This window comes from Daphnia carinata, chromosome 9 (assembly GCF_022539665.2).
Source record: "Daphnia carinata strain CSIRO-1 chromosome 9, CSIRO_AGI_Dcar_HiC_V3, whole genome shotgun sequence".
NCBI lineage: Eukaryota > Metazoa > Arthropoda > Branchiopoda > Diplostraca > Daphniidae > Daphnia > Daphnia carinata.
The window spans coordinates 2,262,762-2,287,187 of NC_081339.1; the positions used below are offsets into that span (position 1 = coordinate 2,262,762).

At 38.3% G+C, this 24,426-nt stretch overlaps 5 protein-coding genes and 2 long non-coding RNA genes across 10 annotated transcripts; 2 read left to right on the forward strand and 5 right to left on the reverse strand.

Annotated features, from left to right (window-relative positions):
• Window positions 1–4,471: 4,471 nt before the first annotated feature.
• LOC130688530 (tetraspanin-2A-like) lies at window positions 4,472–5,833 on the reverse strand. Its single transcript, XM_057511510.2, has 4 exons — window positions 5,712–5,833; window positions 5,427–5,627; window positions 4,774–4,953; window positions 4,472–4,714 (listed from the first exon to the last, which is right to left on the reverse strand). The coding sequence occupies exons 1-4, from the start codon at window positions 5,763–5,765 to the stop codon at window positions 4,487–4,489; spliced, it is 663 nt and encodes a 220-aa protein (XP_057367493.2). The 5' UTR covers window positions 5,766–5,833; the 3' UTR covers window positions 4,472–4,486.
• A 2,280-nt stretch (window positions 5,834–8,113) lies between these two features.
• Window positions 8,114–13,989, forward strand: LOC130689194 (ectonucleoside triphosphate diphosphohydrolase 2-like). Of its 4 annotated transcripts, none has more exons than XM_057512217.2 (11): window positions 8,114–8,557; window positions 8,618–8,738; window positions 8,838–8,965; window positions 11,690–11,807; window positions 11,940–12,087; window positions 12,164–12,366; window positions 12,433–12,938; window positions 12,998–13,130; window positions 13,196–13,314; window positions 13,370–13,626; window positions 13,683–13,989. In XM_057512217.2, the coding sequence occupies exons 1-10, from the start codon at window positions 8,444–8,446 to the stop codon at window positions 13,610–13,612; spliced, it is 1,833 nt and encodes a 610-aa protein (XP_057368200.1). In that variant the 5' UTR covers window positions 8,114–8,443; the 3' UTR covers window positions 13,613–13,626; window positions 13,683–13,989. The 4 variants fall into 4 exon arrangements, with proteins under 4 accessions (XP_057368200.1, XP_057368199.1, XP_057368201.1 ...); XM_057512216.2 differs by having other exon boundaries at window positions 13,729–13,989; XM_057512218.2 differs by having other exon boundaries at window positions 13,370–13,569.
• LOC130689205 (phenoloxidase-activating factor 2-like) lies at window positions 8,797–10,820 on the reverse strand. The gene is made up of 5 exons (XM_057512235.2): window positions 10,557–10,820; window positions 9,931–10,486; window positions 9,596–9,864; window positions 9,354–9,517; window positions 8,797–9,296 (listed from the first exon to the last, which is right to left on the reverse strand). The coding sequence occupies exons 1-5, from the start codon at window positions 10,753–10,755 to the stop codon at window positions 9,072–9,074; spliced, it is 1,413 nt and encodes a 470-aa protein (XP_057368218.1). The 5' UTR covers window positions 10,756–10,820; the 3' UTR covers window positions 8,797–9,071.
• Window positions 13,990–14,066: 77 nt separating the features above from the next.
• Window positions 14,067–16,264, reverse strand: LOC130689196 (probable ATP-dependent RNA helicase DDX56). The gene is made up of 7 exons (XM_057512220.2): window positions 15,820–16,264; window positions 15,565–15,755; window positions 15,245–15,505; window positions 15,005–15,185; window positions 14,692–14,939; window positions 14,474–14,615; window positions 14,067–14,411 (listed from the first exon to the last, which is right to left on the reverse strand). The coding sequence occupies exons 1-7, from the start codon at window positions 16,195–16,197 to the stop codon at window positions 14,133–14,135; spliced, it is 1,680 nt and encodes a 559-aa protein (XP_057368203.1). The 5' UTR covers window positions 16,198–16,264; the 3' UTR covers window positions 14,067–14,132.
• A 90-nt stretch (window positions 16,265–16,354) lies between these two features.
• LOC130689220 (protein N-lysine methyltransferase METTL21D-like) lies at window positions 16,355–17,362 on the reverse strand. The gene is made up of 4 exons (XM_057512255.2): window positions 17,174–17,362; window positions 16,952–17,100; window positions 16,690–16,885; window positions 16,355–16,621 (listed from the first exon to the last, which is right to left on the reverse strand). The coding sequence occupies exons 1-4, from the start codon at window positions 17,252–17,254 to the stop codon at window positions 16,379–16,381; spliced, it is 669 nt and encodes a 222-aa protein (XP_057368238.1). The 5' UTR covers window positions 17,255–17,362; the 3' UTR covers window positions 16,355–16,378.
• Window positions 17,363–18,410: 1,048 nt separating this feature from the next.
• LOC130689228 (uncharacterized) lies at window positions 18,411–19,432 on the forward strand. The gene is made up of 3 exons (XR_009421812.1): window positions 18,411–18,523; window positions 18,586–18,931; window positions 19,003–19,432. It is a non-coding gene; the product is annotated as an uncharacterized LOC130689228 (long non-coding RNA).
• Window positions 19,433–21,744: 2,312 nt separating this feature from the next.
• On the reverse strand, window positions 21,745–22,273 carry LOC132088342 (uncharacterized). The gene is made up of 3 exons (XR_009421841.1): window positions 22,166–22,273; window positions 21,914–22,095; window positions 21,745–21,851 (listed from the first exon to the last, which is right to left on the reverse strand). It is a non-coding gene; the product is annotated as an uncharacterized LOC132088342 (long non-coding RNA).
• Between the last annotated feature and the right edge of the window lie 2,153 nt (window positions 22,274–24,426).

Consider the following 24,426-nt stretch of genomic DNA (forward strand, 5'->3'; position numbering starts at 1 on the left):
GCCGTTTTCTCTCTCTCTCTGTGCTCTCAACCTTTTTTCTGGTTGTTAACGGAGCCGTGGAAAACAAAATGGCGCCTGCGCTATATATACATGTACGCACACATATTTACATGGAGAAATTGGAGAACAGGAAACGCTCCCTCACCGAGAGCGCGCCCCACGCGTCCCAAATCTCCTCGCCAGACTCATTTCATTTAATTTATTCTTCTTTTTTCTTATTTCGTGTTTGTTTTCTCCATGGGTTCTGATTTTTGTTTCCATTCGTTTTGGAAAATTGGGAAAAAATGAATTCTTTTTTAAATTGTCGTTAGAAATCGTGCGGAATATACATTAGATTTTCGCTGCAGAATGTGTTTGAAGATATGCAATCAGACTATCCCATGCTTCACCCCTCTACCTCTCTTTTAATAAGAGGGAGTGGCCTGCAGTCAGATGAGGGTGGCAAACTATACTCACCGTAGATGTGCCGATTCTTCACTACAAGCGGCTATTCACTTTTTTTTTTTTCCAAACTAAATCCTTTTGAAACTGTGGAGGAGGGCCTTCAACCGAAATCATTTCAAATAGTAAAGCGTAATTTACAGAGATAACTTCAGAACTTTGTCAATGTTTTATTGTTGATATCGTTCGTTTGTTTGTATTCTAATCAAGAGAAATTATGACATTCCTCTTGCAATAAAGAACCGCATCGGCAAAATGTGGCGCATAGTTTGACTAAAGCGAGTTTGATGTACACAATCATTTCCTCTGTATGCTGATGTTCGCCATTTAACTCGTGTTGTCACCATGATTAATATTTTAGTTTGGTTTTACATTTGATTTCTCTAGGCCATTTACGTAATTTCGATAGTTCAAGAGATACGCCATTCACTCGAAAAGTTTCTCTATTTGGGACAAAACAAAAAGGCAAAACAAAAGGAAACTTGGAACAACACTGTAATCAAAAATCGACTTGATTGGAAAGTATTCCAAGAAACAAAATGGATTTAGCATTGTTGGCCCCCGCGGCAGGTGATATGCTACTCCCGTGGGTCTCAATAAAAAAAAAACCGTTGAAATCCAATTCAATAGAACGATGGCCATCACCCTCCGTATCCCTCCCCTCTTGAGTGTGTATGACCCTCCCCAGATTTTTTTTATGTCTTATTTTTTTTATTTCAACTTTTATTTCCTTATTTTTTTTTTCAGAATTTGTTTGCTCGTTCACTTTGATAAAACCGTGTGAGACCTACTTGGATCTTGTGATATTGAAGGCCATCATTAAAAATGCACGTATCCAAAGTGTGTGGAGATGGCGATCGACGCGCCATCTGGCACTACCCTGAACGGTAATTTGTGTGACGTCATTGGCTTTCTCGGAGCAATCATGTCTCATTACACAATCAAACATTTCTCGTATTTTGGTTGGTTGCTAAGATATTCCGAGTCTTAGCAACCAATTTCGCAGCTGTAACTCATTTAGAAATGTCAGTTTGCCAGCGGATGAATGGGACTTGATTTTTGTTGTTTGTTATTGAATCGAGTAAACTTTGTGTCGCGCTCCAGTAGATTAATCGTTCATATAAAAATAGCATTCGATTTTGGTTACAATAATTGGCCACAGGTGGCGTTAACATCAGTGCAATCTGATCAAACTATTGTGTCATCCCGTCCGCCCTGTTTACATTTTAACTGCAAAGAAGACACAAGCGAACGGACAAGTAGCTACAAAATCAGAAAGGAAAAATATTTGGGGTTGCTGAATCACAAAATTGTTATTAATTATGCAACAAAAAAAATGAAGAATCCGTTTGATGACCCTTTTTCAGATTGGCTACAGGTTGATGACGGCCACACGTTTTTATCTTGGTGATGTAAGACGATCCTAATCCGCATGTACGGCGTCGCTTATTTATTACATTACATATCAATAGAAATATCGATCGAATCGATCCGCGGTCTATGTCATAGAATCGCAAGAATAGTGCAGGAGAGAGCTGCGTTCGTGTGTTATTACATTCTAGCCGAGAGCTGGATTAGCTCCGCCCATTTGTAAATGCTCATACACAAAATGTGTGTTGTCTGTGTATTATATTATACTCTACTGTAATTTATTGACTTGCATCGATCCAAAAAAGACAAAAGAATAAGAAAATAATAAATAAAAAAAGAGAGAGAAGTAGCAAGTCAATTTAGGACTTTCGCTTACGTAGCAAAAATTTTTGTAGCTAAATGTTAAAATAAAATTGTTGAAAAATATAAAGAAAATAAAGAAACTGGTAGTGATGGGAACAACTGCATTATGTGCCGAGGAAAAAAAATGGCCGTAGTAAAAAGAGAAAAAAAACTCGACAAAGATATACGGCCTTGATATTGTCGCGCGGAGATTCGACCTTCACCGCCATAAATCAAGCAGTCGAGTATGGCTATAATTTCTTTGCATGATTTCTTTTTTTTTTTTTCAAATATATCACGTGACCTTGATCCGATTGACAACTTTGTTGTATTGCAAAACGAAAGGAAACATTCATTAGCAATTGAACATATGCATACCGTTTATTGATTGATCATTCAAATAGCCCCAGGGAGGTTAGAGGGTTTAGAAGACGAAGACTTCTTTCCCCTTGGTTGCACAACGGCATGTGTACATGCATGCACATCAAGAGAAGTACAACAGAGAGAGAGAGAAAGAGACTAGATTGAATTTCCAGTCGATTGGAAACACCGGGGAAATAGCTGGGGTCCTGAAATAACTCGACTGGCGCTCACACAGTTGTAACTATACATCACTCGAGTTTCCTTTTTTACATTCTTCTCTTCCACCGTCTTCTTCGATTATTTATCGATTGATCTTTTATATTGTTGTGTCTCTGATGTGTTTACCCAAATGGATTGTTGAACTGGTGTGTTGAATATCAAAAACTGTCTCGCAAAAGAATTGAAACAGTCATACGTTTGAGGGAGGGGCATTGAACTATGTATCATGGTGATACCATTTAATATTAGGAGATACCCCCCATTGTTCACCGTTTCATGGCTGCTGGCAACTGCCGAAAGGCATTTGACCTTTTTTGTCGCGCCAAGTTGCCTCCATCTAGCTAGTACGATTTGTTACCGCTAGATGGAAGTAATTTATTTTAGCTATTTTGAAGTTCAACAAACTGAATGCAGACAACAACAATTAGGACAATGACTTATTGAAAACTATTATTTATGATATTTCAATAGTTTGAAACAATTGGCTGAATATGCTAACATAATCACTGTAGTTATCTTAAAAAAATTCCACTTCAGTAATACTGCAAACTATAAAATTTTCTCACAAATGCAGGCGATTTTGTTATGGGATTACACTATGAATTTATTGTTACCCACGACATTAGTGTACGTATGTAAAACTTTGGGGTTGATAAACCTTTTGCAATGCAACGGAGTCAATTAAAATCACTATCTGAATCGTGAGCTTTGCGGTAAACGCGATCGCCTTATCCGTTCTCGTTTCCCCATTTTGTAGTCATAAATATAGTAAAATGATGTGCCAGTGTATATAGCTTGGCCTTTTTAAAATTCGTAACTTTCTAAACCGCCTAATTTTCAATAAAGTTTGACCTATATTTTTCGTGCTAAAACATCCATAATACGAATAGGTCTGTCGCTATGGTGATGGAAGCCTCATACGGAAGAAGATATGCTAAGGCTGGCGGCGGCCAGGCTTTCTAATCAACTGTTGGATTTTGACCTCGTTATCATTTGGCAAAGGAGGTGTTAAAGCGCCGGCGCAAATATACGATTATGGCCAGACTTAACACCCAACGACCTCAAAACAATCTCGCAAACAAGTACACCTCGTAATATTTTACATTATTCACACAGAGAAATTTGATATCGGCAAGCCCTTGTGTTGGCCAATCCTCTAATATATATATATATTAAATCGTAAATTAGATATGATAAACGCAGCCTTGACATTTTGTTTGATTCCCGGTATTCATCAGTTCAAATGTGACATGACACACACGTAAACCGACTTTTCCAGCATTACTTTGGAAATCGGTTAAAAGCTTTTGAGGATTCAGTCGAAACAAAACAAGGGAACCTCGCAACCTTCATGAAATTGTTGCGAAGACTGTCTTTTGAAAACTTAAACCGTCAAGGTAAATCCCATCCGCACAGCGAGGCATGCCATCAACCTGTTAAGCTGGTGTCATTTGTTATGTCTCGAAACAATGTGATAAACATTGCATACATTTTTTTTTTTGCATTGCAGAAACACTTTATTTCAGTTCCCCCCTTTTTGGGTATCAACACCAAAAGTGGGCAAGTAATTCGATTCAAAGAATAAGTTACGAAGCAGTCTCCTTTTCTTCACAATTTCAGTTCTTAAACGTCGCTATGAGAAGGCACCAAACAATAGGGTTTGTTCGCTTTGTGTTTCTCTTGTAAAATAGCATTTCTTAGCAAGAAGCTGATTGAGATGCCACCTAACTAGATCATCATTGTTTGAATATTAGTCCAGTTGCTCAATTTTCACGTGGTATAAAAATTCAACCTGCGTGGCTACAAGTAGTAAAGCGATGCCAGAAAGCCATCCAGATTTGGGTTCCATCCAGAGGGCGAATTCTTCCGCGCAACTGCCGCCCGCTATATTGCCAGTCGCAGGATTGCGGCATTCGTCAGGTACGACTTTATTGAACGATGGGTAATCTCTCCAGTCCGAAGGTCCACAGCATTGAATCTACATCGCGATGAACGTTAGATTGAATCCTTTTAAATTCGCGAATACTATTTGATTACATCCTCCTGGATGATTCGAATGATGCGAGCAGATCTCTCGTTGTAATCCATCTCGTGAAAGAGGACCCAAAAACGCTCTTCCAGCCATGGAGTTAAATCTGAATGATAGATTCCATAGGTGAGCGTGTAAGATACTCCAGTTAGCCCTAGGATTACCGACATACCGCTGCCCAGTGCGAACTGTAATTGCCAAATAATAAATAGAAGTAAACTTTCTTATAATCGATAAACGATGACAAATGAGTTATATGCCTGTTGCCATGTTGACGAACACGCACCGTTTTCAATATGTAATAAGCACGAGTTGTCTATTAGCATTCGTCATTCAAGATTAGAAATCTGATGCTATAGACACACATCGGTGTGATTTAATAACAAGCCACGGAAAGCGTAATCTAGTTGGGTAAAGCTATAAATGGCCACCCGTTTCCATTATTAGTTTTGAATTTCATTTTTAAAATTGGAATTTACAAATATGGTTTGAATCATTAGCCTATTAGTTAAAAACATTGGAAAGCAAACTACCAAAATTCCAATCCATTTTCCTGTTATTCATCAACTATGATTTGTTTACGCGTAGCACAAGAATTGTACGGAAGACTTCGGCCATTTTATGTGCCAATTATTGTTCTAGTTTTGCAATTTAAACCCACCAATAAAAGTAGTCGACAGTGTTCAGTGGCAATAGCCCAGGCTCCAACGGCGGATGTTGCCATTACCAGACTAGACGATGCGATCAGAAGGTACGGTCCAGTCCACATAACTTTCTGAGCTTCCAGTTCGTACACGTAGTGCTTAAAGTCCCACTCGTAACGGAGCCACAAGCAAAGTCCCATGACGGCAACTGCTAAAAACTTTTGATGGGTTAACAAGTAGCCAATTAGATTCCAAGCAAATGAACTTAAATCAAGAAAAGTGCCAACGTGACGTTATCTTACCGCAGACAAAACCATCAACGCGTGCAGAGCGTACCCTAGGGCGATTTTTTTCATCGTGATTCGTGAGTAACTGACGCCGGCCGTTACTAACGAATTTTTCTAGTAGATGTGCATCATTTATGGCTTTCGGGTAACACGAATATTTGAAGCTTTTCTTTAAAAGAAACAATCAGTGCATTGCTGTCGATTTTAATCGCATTGCTTCAAAATGGAGGTGGATAAGGGCACGGGGAGGTGGAGTTATTAGAGAGATATTGTATTCTTAAGGCTACGGTGACTGCAGTCACATGATGAAATGTGAATGGTATTCTATTCATGTGCCGTTTTCTTAAATATGCCACGCCATTCGGAACAGCAGGTTACCCTCTTCTTTAAATTAAAAGATTATATGTACTGTGTAAACTGTCTATTGTAATGCATTTCAGTTTACAGTAACGTTTTTAGTCGTCGTGCAGCGTCATCAAGTGACACCCCTCAACCCATTTCGACCGGAACTAATGGTTGATTCATTACATTTTAATTAGTTCTATGACGGCATGGAATGAGAGCACGCATTGCATAATGTCCGCCACAAAGATGTAGACGAGTGCAATGTCTTGGGGAATAAATGTTCAGTAAAAATGGGCAAATTTCATTGTAGATGACTAAAATATCGTTTAGAATGGACCGCAATGTGCATTGGATTGTATCTTCCCAAAACGAATATCGTCTTAGTGTATGGTCGATTGTCATTGCAAGCGTAACAATATTTCTAAAAAAAAAACAAAACAATGATGAAAGCCCAAAACAAATAATAATAGAGAGCACATAGAGTAATCATTAATGAAAACGGGGGATTAAATTGCGTTCCGTAGAAAAGGACAGATTAGGATAAATTCAGCTAAATGTTTAGTACTTTTAATTAGCGAAAACCTCCATTATTTTAAACGGTCAGGACATAAAACAGAAAGGATGGAACGAAGAAAAACCACAATAGAAGTAAATCCGGTGCACACTCGGTAATTTTTTAAGTTACGGAAAACAGATGCCGTTTTTTTAACAGCGAACAAAGAGCGTTCAGCGAAAACCGTCTCATTTGTGGTTGACGAGTCGTCGAAAATGTTTATGACCCAACCGAGGAACACTCTTCCTTTTCTCCTGTAATGAATATAATATATATTTGTAAATTTGTCTTGTCTTCTTTTTGAACATTACCTGAGCTTGCGTCAAATACCCGTCGCCTTTATTGTCTTGCGCAAAAGCACGAAATGATTTTTATCATTAACCATAAGTTACGACAACGTCTGCTTATTTGATGTGTTGACCAGAAGACAGCTTGGTCAGTAAACAGAACCTTAGTTTTTCTCGTGCGTCATCGATACAAAGTACGAACGGGAAGTTGTTCAAGAAGGCACGATAGGGAGCTATCATGTCGTTTATACGTAATCAATCAATATAAGCAAAAGTACTGTGCACGCCTATGCTAACAAAGTGTACATCTATCACATGGTTTAATACGGTGCAATGTTTGACGCAGAGATTACTACTCAAAATCAGATGAAACTATTTTTATTTTCTCCATCGCCCATGTTGCTAGCTTATAAGTTAATGGGTATAATTTAACAAAGAGAATGATATTGTGACACATTTTCTTTGAAGGAACTCCTTTTTCTTTTTTTAGAGGTTGGTCAAAGTTATAACGCGTAGTTTGGTGAATCAGTGTGGGTGTAATTTTCAATGTTGAGTAAGAGTGTAAGCTATAACGTTGTCGCAGAAAAGTCGTATAATTATGAAGGATGCAATAAATGTTATGGTGCTATAGGGTTTGCATTTTATGTTCTCGATTTGCTAAGACTTTAATTTTCTTTGACTAAAAAACATGTTTGTTTCCGTTAACTGTAATGATTTGTTGTTTATTTTCAAAGCGGAGCCTTATAGCCATCTGGCCATGTCGTAAGCAACTGATAACTATCTTAGCTGTATGGGTTTCTTTGGAATTTCCCCCATGTTAATAATAGCCACTGTTTAATTTAGGCTAAGGATATTGGAGTACCACAATTTTTTACGAGCATAACTTGCGAAGGGCGTATCACGATATAACAACTACCAAAGAAAAACGTGATATCGGTAGCTCTATGCTAAAAAAAAACTTTTATAAATGGCAGTTTTTCTTCCGCCATAGCCATCTAACGCTTGTCTTAAGCAACTATGGATTGCGTATACGTCTTCCATTCTTCTTCTTTCAAATTATTAAAGTCAACCAAATTGCACTGAAAAACAACCTTAAAACCTTCGCATAAAAAAAAATTTATTATAAGTACTTGGCCGGGAAAATTCAGATAAATTTACAAAATTTAAATTTACGTCGGTGAGTCGGGAATATTTCTTTAAATTGGCGTAATAAAAAATGGCAATGTCGCTGATTGGTTGTTATGGCGGTGAAAAACCCGAAAAACACTCGCTTGGATCATCGATCAGCAGAGTAGTTTTAGAAATTATGTTACTGACTTTCATTTTTTGAATCAGTATTTTAGATCGTCTTAGCCTTTTAAATTTACGTTCATATTTTATTTCTCCATTTTTAGTGAAGAGTCTTTAGATATTTATTTATGTTAAACAAACAGTGCAATTGGACTTTGATGCCAAGATAGAATTTGTACCTAGTTGGTGTAATAGATACCCATTTTTATTGGTAACATTGTCCCGCTTTACAATAAGTAAGCTTTTATTGATTGGACGTTGAAATCTGAACAATGCTTGTCATAATTGAGTCCACAATTTGTGGAAATGTGGCTGGATACCTGCAGTGTACCGTCACAGGTAATGAAACTATAAATAGCCTGCTGTCAACATACTGTGAAGCCAAGGTATTCATGTTCATATTATATATGCATAATTTGATTTGAGTTAATCACTTTTATTCACAGGGAATTCAAGTAAATCAAAATTTTTTACTTCGGGACCAAAAAGGAGTTGTGCTTGACAGTAGGAAAACTGTATCAAATAGTGACATCAAAGATGGGGATACTCTCTATCTTGAAATCAAAGGTAATATCAATGTGTGGACATGATTATAAAAGGCATTAATTCCTAAATCAAAGCCATGTACTCTTTGATGAAGTTTAATGTGTTTCAATTCTGAAACAGGAACGCAAAATGGCATGTTTCGTTTTACCAGCTGGTGGTTGCTGGCCATGGGATCAATCTTCATTGCTTTTGGGGGTTTCGCAATTGTTGTTGCCCTACATCTTTTGACGGGACCTACCCCGATTGAGGTAAGGCCATAAATAACCATTTTTTCTTTAGAGGACAAAATCATTGGTATATTTGGAACTGGTAGATTTTAGTTTTATAGTACTGCATCTTTAGGCTTAAAAGAAATTATACCAAAGGAGGCAACTGTTTGAGAAAGTAAGATGAGCCAAGGTTAAAGCGTTTAGAAACTTTATCTTCGATCCAGGAAGACGCGTGTGGGATGGATGCGTAAACGCCGGGAACGCCATTCTCACCGCATCCTATACCCCAGGCAACAATTCCAACTTGCATGTAGCGGAAAGGCTTTCGTTCACCGGGTATGGGGCAAACCAAGGGCGATCCTCCATCCCCCTAGAAACAAAAATTGTTTTAAAACCAAAAACGATATGAATGGGAAAAGCTCTTTACCTTGCATGTATCTTTTCCGGGTTCGCCTCCGGCACAAACGAAGCTATTATGAAGCTGAAAAGCTTGCCCGAGCCTAGTTTTACGCAAACTACTTTCACATGTAGAATGAGGAACCAATGGAAGTTCGATCTTCTTCAAAACATGTTGATATTTCCCGGCTTGACCTGTTTCACCAAAAAAAAATATTTAGTGTTACAAGAGCCCTTCAGGTTGTTGTACCAAATAGCAAAATGTTTGCATACCAAATTGATCCTTTCCCCAGCCAGTTGCAAAACAGCGACTTCCGTCGAAAATTTGATTTGGTTGAGGAAGACAAACAACATCAGCTTCAGGTCCCAAATCGATAGGTTCTGCAAGGAAGAGTAAAGCTACATCGTTGAAAAGCGCTGCAGGGTAGTACTGTTCGTGAATGATGGCATCGACAACAAGTCGATCCTGATGCGGGAAAAATTCATACGCTGACTGGGTATCCCATTCGCCGATACGGATTTTGAGGCTTTTGGGGTCTTTGCTGTAGTGTGAAACGTGAAAGATTAGCGAGAGACAAAACAAAAATCGCCTGCCAATTCTAATTTACCCGACGACACAATGAGCTGCCGTGAGTACAACGGACGGGTGAATCAGTGAACCCCCACATTGGTAGACATCATTCGTTTTGCCTGCTGCGGACACCGTAGGTCGCAAAATAGCAACCATCCATGGGAATTCTCCATATTGTGACTCGTTGTCTTTGAAATTTGTGATGCGAACATTAAGTCCATCTCCGTTGCGTACACCACAAGTTGAAACGTATTTAGGCCCCAATGGCACGGGTGGAACGATTTCCGGTATACGTTCAGGTGTAGGCATTTTGCAACAAACTTCGATCGAACCGGGGCAGTTGCCTCCAACCAATCCGTTGGGTTCATGGGGAACGTCTCTCTTTCTAATAGATTTGGCCTCAACCGTCACGTTTTTTGTGGGTGGCTTCTTGCGTATGTCAATAATTCCTGCTCCATCTGTGATGATTTGGCCCTCGTTGCACAGATAGTAGGGTACGCAGACACAAACGCCTGGATGAGGAGAAAACTTTCCAGCCGTTTCCGGTCCGCTACTCAAGATCTGAGCCACTACTGTAGAATCGATTGAACTCTCTGCATTTGGAAAGAATGCAAAAATGTAATTAAAAGAAATTTTAGTTCAAAGTGTCTGCAATGTTCTTACCTTGTTTGATGTTGGCAATTTTGCTGTCGTCATGCGAATTGCTTTTGGCCTCTGCAATTGTCTCTACCAAGGCCTCGTCGTCAACCGCTTTCTCCTTGTTCAACCACCAAAATTCGCCATCTTCTTGACGTCTGATACGAGCTGCCCAACAACAACAACCCGTCAGGACAACAAACGCGACCAATACTTTGAACAACATTCCGTAATCGAGTGCCAGTTGTCTTCCCAGCGTTTGCGACTGGAATGGTAGAAGAGATCCGGTGTTAGCTGCTGATATACTGCATGTCAGAGAGCTGAAGATAGAAGCCAGGTAGAAGCACTAGCGCCATCATTGGTCAGCGGCATCCATTTGCTTTTTTCCCCTTTGCTTTTCCACATCTTTCGGGGTACTCTGGGTTTTTCAAGGTCTTTTGGTCATGTCGTTCGTTTTTCTACACCATGGACAGGTATTCCTATTAGAATCACCTGACGCTCTCTCCCCTCTCCTGGGGAAATCCCAATGAGATCCGTGAGTTTAGCATTGACCGAACTCTTTCTAGGTTGGCTCGTAAAATGTATCATACGATATTCAGTTGCATTTTGTAATCGGAATTGGCTAATTTTAGTTATAATGGGATACGATCAATCTATTGACAGGAATTACCTTGAAATTTTTGTTTTATTTTTAAAACCACATATCATCGAAGCAACAACGCAGTCCGATCGCTTGAAATGCGTGATGATTGAAACCGCACAATGTGACCTTCTCTTTCATGCGAAAGGAAGCCATGAACCGGCATCCGCCAAATGGAAAACAATTATCATCCGGCTTCTCGAACAGGAATTGTCATTATGTAATTTGTGTGGTTGTTACGTGGGATGGGTCTCTTTTTGTCTTTTTTAGTTTTGTTTTTACGAGTTTGAAGTAAACGACCCTGAATGCGTGAGGGGGGGGGGGGAGAAAGTAGGTTTTGATTGTGAACTCCTCCTTGCATTTAAAATTTAACTTTCACTCTTCATGACGTGTCGCGATATTCGATACATATCAAGGTTATTGGAAAATCCAAATTTCTGTCTTCATGTTTATTGAGTTTGGCTATGTGAAAAAAACAAACAGATGAAGTAATCAGTTGCGCGTTGATTCTCCAAAACAGTTTGGCGTCGTCCTTGATGGCGGTTCCAGTCACACGGCTCTTTTCGTTTACCAATGGCCTGGACCCAAATGGAAAGGCACAGGTGTTCTCCAGCAAATTGGCAATTGCAACATAGTTGGTAAGCCGTACTATTTTTTGGCAGACATTCCGGTCGTTCCCCTCAACCGTAACCGGCATGGTTGCTTGACCTTATTCTTCCCCGATCACTCACAAGGATGACTCTAAAAACGGAAAACTTTCTTTGGCATAGGTGACATTGCCAGCTTTTACAATAACATCAGCGGCGTGGACGCCTTCTTAACACCATGTTTGACGTACGCCAGCAGCCAAGTCCCTTCTGCTAGTCATTTAACCACTCCAATATATTTTGGGGGCACAGCTGGATTACGATTACTGAAGTATGAATTACCTTTTTCTCCAATCATGCAATGTTTTCTTAACTTAGTTTCTTTGTTTTTATATCCATTTATTCAGTATTAGCCAGCCAAGTGCAACTAGTGTTCTACTTGACTCGATTCGCAACCGACTTAGTCGGTCGGGATTTAGATTCGAGCCTTCTTACGTTGAAATTTTGTCAGGAATGGACGAGGCCCAATTCAGTTGGGTTACAGTCAACACCCAACTGCGAAATGTTGGACCTGATCATCGAAGGATGTACTTGAGGGAGAATTCTCAAGGTTCCTATTTCCTTGTCATTATGAAACCACGAATTCGAAATTAATCGATATTGGTTTAATATCCAGAGACAGTTGGTGCATTGGATTTAGGCGGAGCAAGCACACAGTTGGCTCTAGAAACGTCAAGTGGTCGCGAAACCATGTGGAATTCGACAAGCAAATCGAGTGGGATGTGGAGAGAAGATGACGTATCGAATTTAGAATTGTACAGCCAAAACTACTCTGTATACAGTCAGAGTAGTTTGTGTTATGGTCTTTTGGAAGTTATCAAACGCTATCAATCAATGCTCATCGTTGAAGGTGAAAACAATGGATTGAAAATATTGGAAAGTCCATGCCAACCTTTAGGTCACAGCGTTGTGATAAAAGCCAGCAATGTTTTCAATTCACCGTGTTCCGAGAACCGATCGACCACTGACGAAGAATGGACTTTGAACGGGACCAGCAATTACCTGAAGTGCTCTAATATGATTGAAAGCCTTTTCAACGCTATCTATTGCCAGTCACATTTTCTGCCTGCAACCTGCTTCTCCAATCAAGGCCAGCCATCTCTTGAAAATCAAGACTTTCTGGTTAGGATTTATACAATTACCACCTTCTTGGAATTGATAACCAACCATTTACACGATAGGCATTTTCCAGCTTTACAATTTTGACAAGAGATTTGAACGTTACCAATAGTAGCTCATTGGCGAATTTCCGCAATGCAGTCGAATCAGTATGCAATATGACCTTGGATGAGATTTCGGACATTCCGTTAACAGGTACGTAGCACATTTTTTTGGAGAATCAACAATGAAATGAAATATATAATTTTTTTTTCTTCTAGTCCCTAATTCATCCTTCATACCGCTCCTTTGCTTGGAGACACAGTACATACTGTCATTGCTGACTTCCGGATATGGTTTTGATGATCAAACGTGGCAGGGTCTTCATTTTGTTAAACAAGTAAGTCGCATCATTCATTTTGTTCAGTACCAAATGTTAAAATTATTCCAAGCAGATCGATAACACGGAACTCGGATGGGCGTTGGGTTACATGACGGAGAAAACGAACCAGATTGCCGCCGCAGAAGCATCTATTCTACTAGCCACTCCGATCTTCATCGCTCTTGCGATTCTATTTAGTCTTTTCCTGGTGGTTGGCTCACTACTCGGATACCACGCCGTGCGGATGAGACGCTCCGCCAATTCATACAGCAGGTTGCGACATCATACATACGGGACTTTGAACCTGTCACTCTAGACCTATCCATTAAGGTTTTAATTCATTTTCTCCTTAAACGATCAGGCGTCTTTGATCCTTTTTACGGTAGATTTGCTTTGTTCAGTTAACCACAGCCATCCTCGATATCCTCTTAGGGCACTGCTGCTGAAAATCGACGATGAACTGGAACGATTCCTGCCAATTTTTGATTCCAACGAGCAAGAGGTTGATTAATTCGCCACGTCATACTTCCTTTGTACCAGAAATGCATTTAATTATCATAACGGTGGGTACAAAGCTCGTGCCCAATAACTGTATTTTCACGAAGTCAGTTTTAGTTTTTTTTCCTTCAAACGTCTGCATTTGCATATTTTATCGATTGAGGAATTTTAATAAACGCGGATTATTTCCCGATAGCCATCCGGTGAAAATCTTTTGGACTGAACAGTGAAACCGTCTAACCCAAACATCATAGCACTGAACGAAAAGTAAGTACATATCGAATCTTTTAATGTAATGTCGAATGGAAACAAATTTCATACAGTCAAGAAAGTCATTATTACTTCTTTGCTTTCTTTTTAAATCCCTCAAATTCAAAGCTAAGCAAAGGGTTATCTTTTCTTTTCAAAAAGGTTTTTTCTTTTTTGCCAGTTTTTCCTTCACCATGGGTTGAAGAATTACCTCGTGCTTTATTGCCGCTCGCTTTAGCAAGTCGTCTTAAGGTAGGTGGGATTATGTAGTCGGGCACATCTTTGAGATGACCCTGTATGCGAACTGTATGCAAGGCTTTGTCGTGGCGCAGAACTCCCATGTCATTCGGGTTGTTTTCAAAGTGCGACTAAACAAAAGTATGAATATTTTGACTATCAAATAAGTTAATGAAAATTGTTTTTTTCTCACCCTCAGTTTTTTGGATTGCATCATTTCCGATTTAATCTCTGCCAAACGAGCTTCTCGGACTGCAATTCGGGTAACAGCTTTCCATGCGTCCTGTGAGCGGTAACGGAAAGCTTCAATCTCTTCCATTCTGAACTGATATGGCCTGCAAAATATTCAGAAGTTAAAACCATAATAGATATTGCAGACAAAAGCATTTTAGAATTGAAAATGATTCTTACTTGAAGACCGATTCCTGACCGGGAGGAATCCAATCACTGAGATGTTCTTCTACTGCTTGCATAAGGTATTTTTCTCTAACACTAACAAAAGAGAGTGCAGTTCCTTTGTTATTACCGCGAGCAGTTCTACCCACTCGATGAATGTAAGAGTCGACATCTGGAGGAAAGTCGAAATTTATGACATTCGAAACGAACTGAAAGTCAATACCGCGTACAACTCCAGATTCTTTATCATTCTTACGCTTTCCCTGATTTAAAAAAACAAAAACGGATAATTACAGGTTACTATTATTTGACAAAAAAAAATGCAAACCTTGTTTGACTTGTCAACAGAGGCATAATTTGGATCTTCTAATGTTGACTCGTCTGACGCAATAATAATATCGTAGATTCCAGAGTTGAACTGCTGAACTATGTGGCAACGGGAGTTGACAGGCAGTTCACCGTTCAAAGCACATGACGGGATTCCAAACTGTTGGAGGTATAACTTCAACCTAAAATATTACAAATAGTTATGAGATATTACTGATTGAAGAATTTTCGAAAGGTTTACTTGTAGCATCGATCAACGTTTCGAACAAAGACGATCGTTTTCCCTCGTACTAAATTTAATTTGAATAGGGCATAGATAAGGACTGCTTTATCCCATTCTTCGGCATAGATCTGGTATTGTGTTAGTTGTGAAGCAGGTGGTAGCTCAGGTTCCTCCAATTTCAATATTACTGGGTGATGAAGAACTAGACTTTTCAAATTCTGAATGTCATCACTCAAAGTGGCAGATGTCAACACACATTGATAGTCATTGGGAAGGTACCTACAAAAACAAATTGAAGTTATTTCTTGCAAGTATTTTTCCCAAAAGGCTTTACTTACTCAAGCACACTTTTCAAATCAGCTTCAAAGCCAAACGAAAATACCAGATCAGCTTCATCAATAACAAGGTATTGAAGGGATTCTTTCAATACAAGCTTTTTTGAGATCAAATGTACCAAAACAGTTGAGGGAGTTGCAATAACTATGTCGGGATGTGCTGCCAGAAGAGTTTTTTGTCCTGATATTGCTGTCTGTTAAGCAATTTTAGGATAACAATTACCGCTTTTCAAAGTAAGCACTTGATTAAGTGATTACCTGAGAGCCAACATTTACACATGTGATGTCACGAGAACAGCTTGTGGTAAATGATTGGAAAGCTTTGTGAAGTTGTTGGCAAAGTTCTTTCGTTGGAGCAAGGATTAAAGCCCGGGTGACTTGTTCCTTGGCTGTCTGTTTTTCTATCAAAATGTTCTGAATAATGGGGATGGCAAACACGGCTGTCTTCCCAGAACCTGTTCTGCCTTTTGCCAAAACGTCTTTGCCTTCTAAAAACAGAGGAATTCCTTTTTCCTGAATTAACGTCGGTGACACCCATCCCAGTTTGGCAATCGCTTTAAGTAAGCGATCATCAAGATTCATCTGATGGAATGCCACAATTTTTTTTTCAGGATCTATTTCTACGGGTTCACTCATTTTCTGGCTGTCTTGTTTTATTTGGAGCTATGATTTCAACAGTAAACTCACGTGTACGCAGTGAGCAGCCATGAAACTAAAAAAACTGGTGCTACTAAACAGCAATTCAGATTTTCAGAATACGAATATTAATTAAGGTGGTATAAGAGTTGCTGAAGAACTTTGTAGATGTATTTTTAAATCACATTTCCAAGGAAGTTATTTTAAAAATGTGTATATCTTCACATCTAAAATCATTACGATAATATTCATAAGGTACTTTGGAAACACAACAAGTTTTCTTTATTTTTTCGAAGAAATCGGCGATTAACGTTTTCTTTTCTTCACTTTCCCTTTCTTCATAAGAAATGTAGATATCCGTTTTTCTACCTCCATTGGGATGGGTACTGAGATCTTCAATGGTTTTAATGAAGGCATTCAAAGACTAAAAAAAAATTGATAAAACCATTTCTTAGTCCCATATGGTATAAGGGGTGTAAACAAGGACAGTACCTCTTTATAATATATACAATCTGCAGCTAGCACAATATCAAAGCCTTTATCAGTACGAGAAACTAGACCCGATATATCAGAGCCCCACTCAAAAGCTTTGGCACTACCTGCTCCTTGCAACAATGGAGTATTTTTGAGAAGATTCCTCTTTATTAGAGGAACCATTTCAGGTAAGTCCGTCATCAAGCAATCACCCCTAAATTACAAGTAACATTTTTGTGTGATGCAAATTCTATGACAATCAGGGTAACATGTGATCTACCCAAGGGCTGCAGCAACCAAACCAACAAAGCCTGTGCCAGAACCTAGTTCCAGTATCCTGCGACTTTTCACTGGGATTTGCCTAGTCTGGTTCATATGATCTAGGTAGGCTCCTAACACAAGGGCTGCATCCCAAACCACACAACCAACCTTATGAAGGGGGAAAAACAAATTACTGATGGTAATTATCAAAACTGTCTTACATCTCCTTAGATTTACGCACATCGCCTACGGTGTGTTGAAGAATTTCAAGATTTACGTCGTTCGATGTAAGCTGAAACTCTCTACTGAAGTATTTCTCCATCGTTACTTTTCAAATTGAGCTTGAAACCTGAATGAAATGAGGTGTACTTCTTCTTGCGACTATTCTGATTATTTGTTTATTTACAACTAGAGTTTTGCAAAGACCAGATTTGCCGGTCGATAATTTCTTGGACGATAATCGTCTGCTACAGATCGAAAAAATAATAATAAACAATAATCGGCGATGAAGTTTTTTGGGGAGATTTTAAATTTTCGATTAATTTTTATCGACGGGTTCTCCGATTTCTTTTTGGGCACCGAAAAGTATAAAAAGAAACAAAGTTTTATTTAAACCCTCGAGTATATCAAGATTAGAAAGGTCTGTAAAACCAGTTGAGCCACTCGTGTTATAGTCCAGAGGTGGCGTTGCGGCTATTCTGGAACGCCAGTACCTGCCGGTACTATTTCATTTTTAGGAATGAAAATTATGGCAACCCGTTTTATATGGCAATCCGTTTTACATAAAAAAAAAAAAAAAAACCAAAAAAAAAAAAAAAAAAATCACACTTTTTTCTCTTTTTTCTACCCGTAGCCATCTACCAGTCGGTTTCGTTATTACAGGCATGTAAGCAATTTGAGTTAATTGTATCCTATTAGCAGTTAATTGAGTAGCGTGGCTGGAGAAAAACGCGTGGCTGGAGAAAAACTCGTGGCTGGAGGAACAATTGAAAAATGGATAAGATAATAAAAGATAAGGATGGTAAGTATAAACATTATTTTATTAGTTTTCAATTATTAATTATTGTTTATTAGATAAAATTATGAAGCTGCAGGCTCAATTTTTTCAACAGCACAGAATCTTAGATGACAACAAAACTAAGGATGGTAATATGTAATGATTGTATTTGTGTTTTTTTATTCATTTGTGTTTTTTAGCTCAAACTTTGTGTCTACAAGCTCAGTTACTGGAAAATAACAAATTAGAACTGGACACTTTCAAAACAGTGAAGGAGGTTTTTCCAAACTCATCCCTAACTGAACGTGAGGATGAGTTGGCTTTAGGCAAACACAGTCAGGTACATAAACTTTTCAAATAAGAATTCCAAATAAGTATAGAATTTTAACAAACAATTATTTATTGTTTAGTTATTCAGTCCACCACCTGACAGTGTGTTAAATTTAAATTCTGTTAGTGCTGCACTAAAAGAATTGTTAGTAATAAGTCCATGCAGCAAAGGAACTGAAGAATTGTGGGACTGTATTTGGGTGGAAAATGGGTGTGGTATGGAAACACAGAAATGGCACAAGTTCAACATAAAGCATGGATTAGGTACTCTTTGGTATTTTGTCTATCGAAAAAGTATTCTTAATGCTATTATTTTGCATTCACAGAATTTTAGCAGGGGATCAAGTCAAGTCTGGAAGTGTAACAGGATGGAAGAGTGAGCCTACAGTTTAAAAAACACTGAGAGTGCATTACCATTAAGGTATGAGGTAAAGTAATAGTGTATGCAAATTGTCTAATGAGAAGTACCATCTTGTGTGAATGAATCCTGATAACAGCAATCCTTTATAGTTCTGTCACAGCTAGAAGCCTCAAATAATTCTGCTTCTCTGTCTAAAGAACAACTTGTCCTTTACGTTCAGAGTGTTGGGGAAACTGGGTACTTAAATGGCCCTAAAGATGTTTTAATTTTGCTGCTATTGCAGAGATGAACATCATACATGGACTCTTTAGGTATGAAAGGATTTTTCTTCAAATAATTTTGAATTTATGACGAAGAATTTCTCCTCCTTTTTGCCAACCAGGTCTTATCTACCAAAAAAAATTTTATCCAATAGGAAAGGATTTTCATGTATTGGGAACACAACTATCAACAATGCAACATTCTACAGGTGCTAGTTTATCATTCAAGAGCCTTATACAATGAAGTTAATCTGCAATTTGTATGTCCTTTCCCAAGCTTCCACCAGAAGTTGAATCTATGAGTCATGTAAGTTCCATGATCAACAATTGATGTGTTTAAAGGTGTTGTTTTTCTTTTCTCAATATAGGTTAATAGTAACATTGGATCTGAAAAGATTCTTGGTTGGGGCAAGACACTGAATAAATTGTATTGATTGGATGGATGACATGACATTTCTATACTTAATTCGGATTCCCCAGACGGTATTTGATATTAAAAAAATTGAAGTGCATATCTGGGCTCCCTTCCTTTCCGTAGCCCCGTTTCCCCTTGACTCGTAATAAGCCCGTAGGGGGTCATGCCCCTACTGTACGGTATATATAAAAACAACATATACCGAGGTTTGGAGGGCTCTGGCCGGAAAGGGGACGTGGGGTGCCGCTTCGTCCGATGATGTGTTCACGGAGGGTGACGTGGCTGCCCACAAATCCGAACTAAAGGTTAATCGCTCCTGTAAAAATGTTCCAAATCTTCAGCTCTTCTTCCGGCTTCTCTTAGCCAATCACCGGGTAATCTCCCCGGTGGGTCAACAAGGCAGTGTCTCCCCCTGCCTGGGTTGACGGCAACTTTTGAAAGGGCTATTGTGCCTTTTTAAAGTTGCAAAAATAATTGTAATGTGCAGAGAATTGTCAATAAAATTTTTTTTATAAAATATTTTTTGCAAAATTCGTTTCTTTCATTGTGTGTGTTAGCTTTGTTCACACATTGCATTTATCAATTTTTTTTTTTTGGCTTTGATTTATTTGTTTTTGTCACATTTGATGGTACGGTGACGGGCATTGGTTTATCGTTTATCTGTTAGCATTCTATTATTATCCAGGGATCGAACCCTGGATGTTCGGCATACCTCGCCGATGCTCTACCAATGAGCCACGAATCATATGATTTTAAGTTGGCTTTTTTTTCTAGTCACTTGTGGACTTGCATTTACACTTAGAATAAAACGGAAATGCAATTCTGCAATATACTCTTCTACATTATTCTACTACATTTTTACACATCTACTCAGGTTTGAACCCAGGGTAACAGGTATCGCAGATAAAAGCTCTACCACAGAGCTAAGAACCTTATGGAAGCAATAGAAAGATAAACATATAGTTGTGAAAGACTGCATAAACATCCTAGACGATAACATATGATATGCGATAATAAAAAATTTAAATATATCTCGTGGCTCAATGTTAGAGCATCGGCGTTGCACGCTGAATGTCTGGAGATCGGTTCCCATACGAGTAAAACAAAATACAAAATTACTGCATAAAATATCCAGATTGTTCTTTGAATCTAAGTTGAAGAATTCAAAGAGTGTAATAAATAATACTTACAGATAAACGATAAACCAATGGAAACAATGCTTACCATCAAAGGTGACAGAAACAATAAAGGTGAATTAAGCAAGCTAAATATAAAATGTGTAACGTGTGAATACAGACAATGAAAGAAACGAATTTTGCAAAAAATATTTTATAAAAAAAATTTTATTGACAATTCTCTGCACATTACAATTATTTTTGCAACTTTAAAAAGGCACAATAGCCCTTTCAAAAGTTGCCGTCAACCCAGGCAGGGGGAGACACTGCCTTGTTGACCCACCGGGGAGATTACCCGGTGATTGGCTAAGAGAAGCCGGAAGAAGAGCTGAAGATTTGGAACATTTTTACAGGAGCGATTAACCTTTAGTTCGGATTTGTGGGCAGCCACGTCACCCTCCGTGAACACATCATCGGACGAAGCGGCACCCCACGTCCCCTTTCCGGCCAGAGCCCTCCAAACCTCGGTATATGTTGTTTTTATATATACCGTACAGTAGGGGCATGACCCCCTACGGGCTTATTACGAGTCAAGGGGAAACGGGGCTACGGAAAGGAAGGGAGCCCAGATATGCACTTCAATTTTTTTAATATCAAATACCGTCTGGGGAATCCGAATTAAGTATAGAAATGTCATGTCATCCATCCAATCAATACAATTTATTCAGTGTCTTGCCCCAACCAAGAATTTTTTCAGATCCAATGTTACTATTAACCTATGCTGAGAAAAGAAAAACAACACCATTAAGCATCTCAATTGTTGCTCATGGAACTTACATGACTCATAGATTCAACTTCTGACAGAAGCTTGGGAAAGGCCATACAAATTGTAGATGAAAATCATTGTATAAGGCTCTTGAATGATAAAATAACAACTGTAGAATGTTGCATTGTTGATAGTTGTGTTCCCAGTATGCTGAAAATCCTTTCCTATTGGATAAATTTTTTTTTACATTAGACATGGTTGGCAAAAAGCAGGAGAAATGCTTTGTCATAAATTCAAAAAATTTTCAAGAAAATTCCTTTCATACCAAGAAAGTCCATGTATGATGTTCATCGCTGCAATGCCAACAAAATGAAACATCTTTAGGGCCATTTAAGTACCCAGCTTCACCAACACTCTGAATGTAAAGGACAAGTTGTTCTTTAGCAAGAGAAGCAGAACTATTTGAGGCTTCTAGCTGTGACAGAACTATAAAGGATTGCTGTTACACAGGATTCATTCACACAAGATGGTACTTCTCATTAGACAATTTGCATACTCTATTACTTTACCTCATACCTTAATGGTAATGCACTCTCAGTGTTTTTTCATTCAACTATAGGCTGACTCTTCCATCCTGTAACACTTCCAGACTTGACTTCATCCCCCACTAAAATTCTGTGAATGCAAAATAATAGCTTTAAAAATACTTTTTCGATAGACAAACAACCGAAAAGTACCTAATCCATGTTTCATGTTCAACTTGTGCCATTTCCGGCATTGTGTACCACACCCATTTTCATCCCAAATACGGTCCCACAATAGTTCAGTTCCTTCGCTGCATGGACTTATTACTAATGATACTTTTAGTGCAGCACTAACAGAATTAGAATTGAACACAGTCAGGTGGTGGACTGAATAACTAAACCATAAATAATTGTTTGTTAAAATTCTATACCTATTTTGAATTCTTATTTAAAAAGTTTAGGTACCTGACTGTGTTTGCCTAATGCCAATTCATCCTCATGTTCAGTTAGGGATGAGTTTGGAAAAACCTCCTTCACTGTTTGGAAACTGTTCCGTTCCAATTTGTTCTTTTCCCCTAGCTGAGCTTGTAGACTCAAAATTTGAGCTAAAATACACAAATGAATAAAAGCAAATAAATGGAATCATTACGTATTAAGCCTTACCATCCTTAGCTTTGCCTTTGCTGTTATCTAATATTTTGTGTTGTTCCAATAATTGGGCCTGCAGCTTCATAATTCGATCTAATAAACAATAATTAATAATTGAAAACCAAAATAATAATGTTTATACTTACCATCCTTTTGTTGTATTATCTTATCCATTTTTCAATTGTTCCTCCAGCCACGCGTTATTCTCCATCCACGCTACTGAACTAACTGCGAATGGTATCCAATGGACTGAAATTGCCTACGCCAGTAATAACGAGTCTGAGCGGTAGATGACTCCGTGTCGGAAAAAAAGAAAAAAGTGTGATTTTTTTTTTTGGCGAAATTTTTTTTTTTTTTTTGTGTAAAACGGATTGCCATACCCTTACCCAGTCGTTATGAAAATAAAAGAAAACAAAGTGCTGTTGGTGACACTTCTTTACGCTGTAGCGTACTGGCGCGCTAGCATTTTCAAATATTCGGTGTACTTCAAAAACGATTGACTTAATGAAAAAAGGAATGATTTTATCGGAATCAGCATTCAATTTTGGATATGTTCTGTGATTTTCACCCAATTCCAATGAGTATCAGTTTTTGCAGGTATAAATTTTAACCCCGATAAAATAAGCCCGACAATATACGCCCGACTTGTGTTTTTGACGTAGAATTTTAAAACTTTAAGAGCTATTGAAAAATCAACTTGATTTCCGTGACAAGCCTTAAATTCTAAATCGGAATCATGTATTTTTAATCAAATTTAAATTTTGGTCAAAAATGAAAAAGTGTGAAGGCCAAAAAAGGAATCTCTTGGAATTCGATGAAACTCACACAGTATAATGAAAATTGAACGCTGACTTCGATTCAGCTATTGGTTTTCTCCTTAAACCAGCCGTTTTCAAAATAAAATAAAAGATGTGCTATTAGCGACACGTTATTTTTGCGCTGTTGCGTACTGGCGCGCTATTATTGCAGCAAATATTTTGGTGCAATGATCGATAACAGAGATTCTTCTCTCCTTTGTCAATGCGTGAAGGGACAAAGAATAAAAAATAGCATGCAGAAGATGCTAAAAGAAGCAACCATTTGGATGGATGAGCAATCGTTCATCAAAGAATCATCAAAGCGTTTGATTAAAATGAAGCATTTGGTGGATCAATAACGAAGCATTCTTTTGTCTTGTTTCGCTTTGGTTTCTTTTTAGTTATTATTGTACTCTTTTATTTAGGTTTTTACTTTCCATTAAAATATTTTTGAAAATATTCGTTTTTGTTTCGCTATTGCAAAATCTTAAGCACTTTATTTCCTCAAGAACTACGATAAGCTGCATTTCCTGCAATCACCTTTGACTTTCATATTTCGCCCAGGTTTGTTTTTGAAACCGTGAGACGTATTTTATTTTGCACTCGGCCGTTGGTCAGCAAAAGGAAGAGGGAAAAAAAAATATTGATATAGGATAAAGCTTTGGTGCATATTTGTACAGCAACCGGACAGATACTGTACGTGTACATGTGTGTTAAGATAGATGAGCCGAGCGTGTTATCGTTTATGTCGATAACTTTCAGCAGGCTACATGTATACTGTTAGAAACTGGGCACATCGGCTCCGTACACAAGTGTCCATCGATAACCTGAGCAAACAATCGCAAAGAACGCGCCATACCTTTTGTATACAAACGCCCCAAAACCAGCACCGAGCAAAGTGAAGATAAAGTCTACGTACACACCTCATCTTTCATCTGTTTTTGTGTACATGAATTGGGTTTTCTGGTACGATGGCCAAGACTGTGAGCATGATGAAAGATTTAATAAACAACATAGGTGACGAAAAGAAATCCAGTTTGTTATACGCTCTGTCAACGGCGGGAGAGAATACGCCGTTACGTAGACGGAACTTTAATGGACCTTAAGACTTGAGCCCGTCAGAAAAAAGAAAGCTAATTGCCAATATGAAAAAAAAAACTGAATGAAATATCTGCCTTTTTTCTCTAACAATTTGCAATGAAAAAATATTTAAGGAATGTGAATTTTCCATTCAACAGCTGCGTACACTGAGCACCTTGTATTTAAAAAACAAATAAACAA

Excerpts from the sequence above, each read along its gene's own strand:
- LOC130688530 (XM_057511510.2), bottom strand. The coding sequence starts at position 5,765 with ATGAAAAAAATCGCCCTAGGGTACGCTCTGCACGCGTTGATGGTTTTG. Across the intron at positions 5,628-5,711 it reads CGTTGATGGTTTTGTCTGCG|TTTTTAGCAGTTGCCGTCAT; the intron begins GTAAGATAACGT and ends ACCCATCAAAAG. Across the intron at positions 4,715-4,773 it reads TTCGAATCATCCAGGAGGAT|ATTCAATGCTGTGGACCTTC; the intron begins GTAATCAAATAG and ends ATCGCGATGTAG.
- LOC130689194 (XM_057512215.2), top strand. The coding sequence starts at position 8,444 with ATGCTTGTCATAATTGAGTCCACAATTTGTGGAAATGTGGCTGGATAC. Across the intron at positions 8,558-8,617 it reads CAACATACTGTGAAGCCAAG|GGAATTCAAGTAAATCAAAA; the intron begins GTATTCATGTTC and ends TTTTATTCACAG. Across the intron at positions 12,367-12,432 it reads CTTGAGGGAGAATTCTCAAG|AGACAGTTGGTGCATTGGAT; the intron begins GTTCCTATTTCC and ends TTTAATATCCAG.
- LOC130689205 (XM_057512235.2), bottom strand. The coding sequence starts at position 10,755 with ATGTTGTTCAAAGTATTGGTCGCGTTTGTTGTCCTGACGGGTTGTTGT. Across the intron at positions 10,487-10,556 it reads AATTGCCAACATCAAACAAG|AGAGTTCAATCGATTCTACA; the intron begins GTAAGAACATTG and ends TTCCAAATGCAG. Across the intron at positions 9,865-9,930 it reads GCAGCTCATTGTGTCGTCGG|CAAAGACCCCAAAAGCCTCA; the intron begins GTAAATTAGAAT and ends TTCACACTACAG.
- LOC130689196 (XM_057512220.2), bottom strand. The coding sequence starts at position 16,197 with ATGAGTGAACCCGTAGAAATAGATCCTGAAAAAAAAATTGTGGCATTC. Across the intron at positions 15,186-15,244 it reads AACGTTGATCGATGCTACAA|GTTGAAGTTATACCTCCAAC; the intron begins GTAAACCTTTCG and ends GTAATATTTTAG. Across the intron at positions 14,940-15,004 it reads CTGTTGACAAGTCAAACAAG|GGAAAGCGTAAGAATGATAA; the intron begins GTTTGCATTTTT and ends TTTTTAAATCAG.
- LOC130689220 (XM_057512255.2), bottom strand. The coding sequence starts at position 17,254 with ATGGAGAAATACTTCAGTAGAGAGTTTCAGCTTACATCGAACGACGTA. Across the intron at positions 17,101-17,173 it reads TTCAACACACCGTAGGCGAT|GTTGGTTGTGTGGTTTGGGA; the intron begins GTGCGTAAATCT and ends CCCCTTCATAAG. Across the intron at positions 16,622-16,689 it reads ATTGTATATATTATAAAGAG|TCTTTGAATGCCTTCATTAA; the intron begins GTACTGTCCTTG and ends ATTTTTTTTTAG.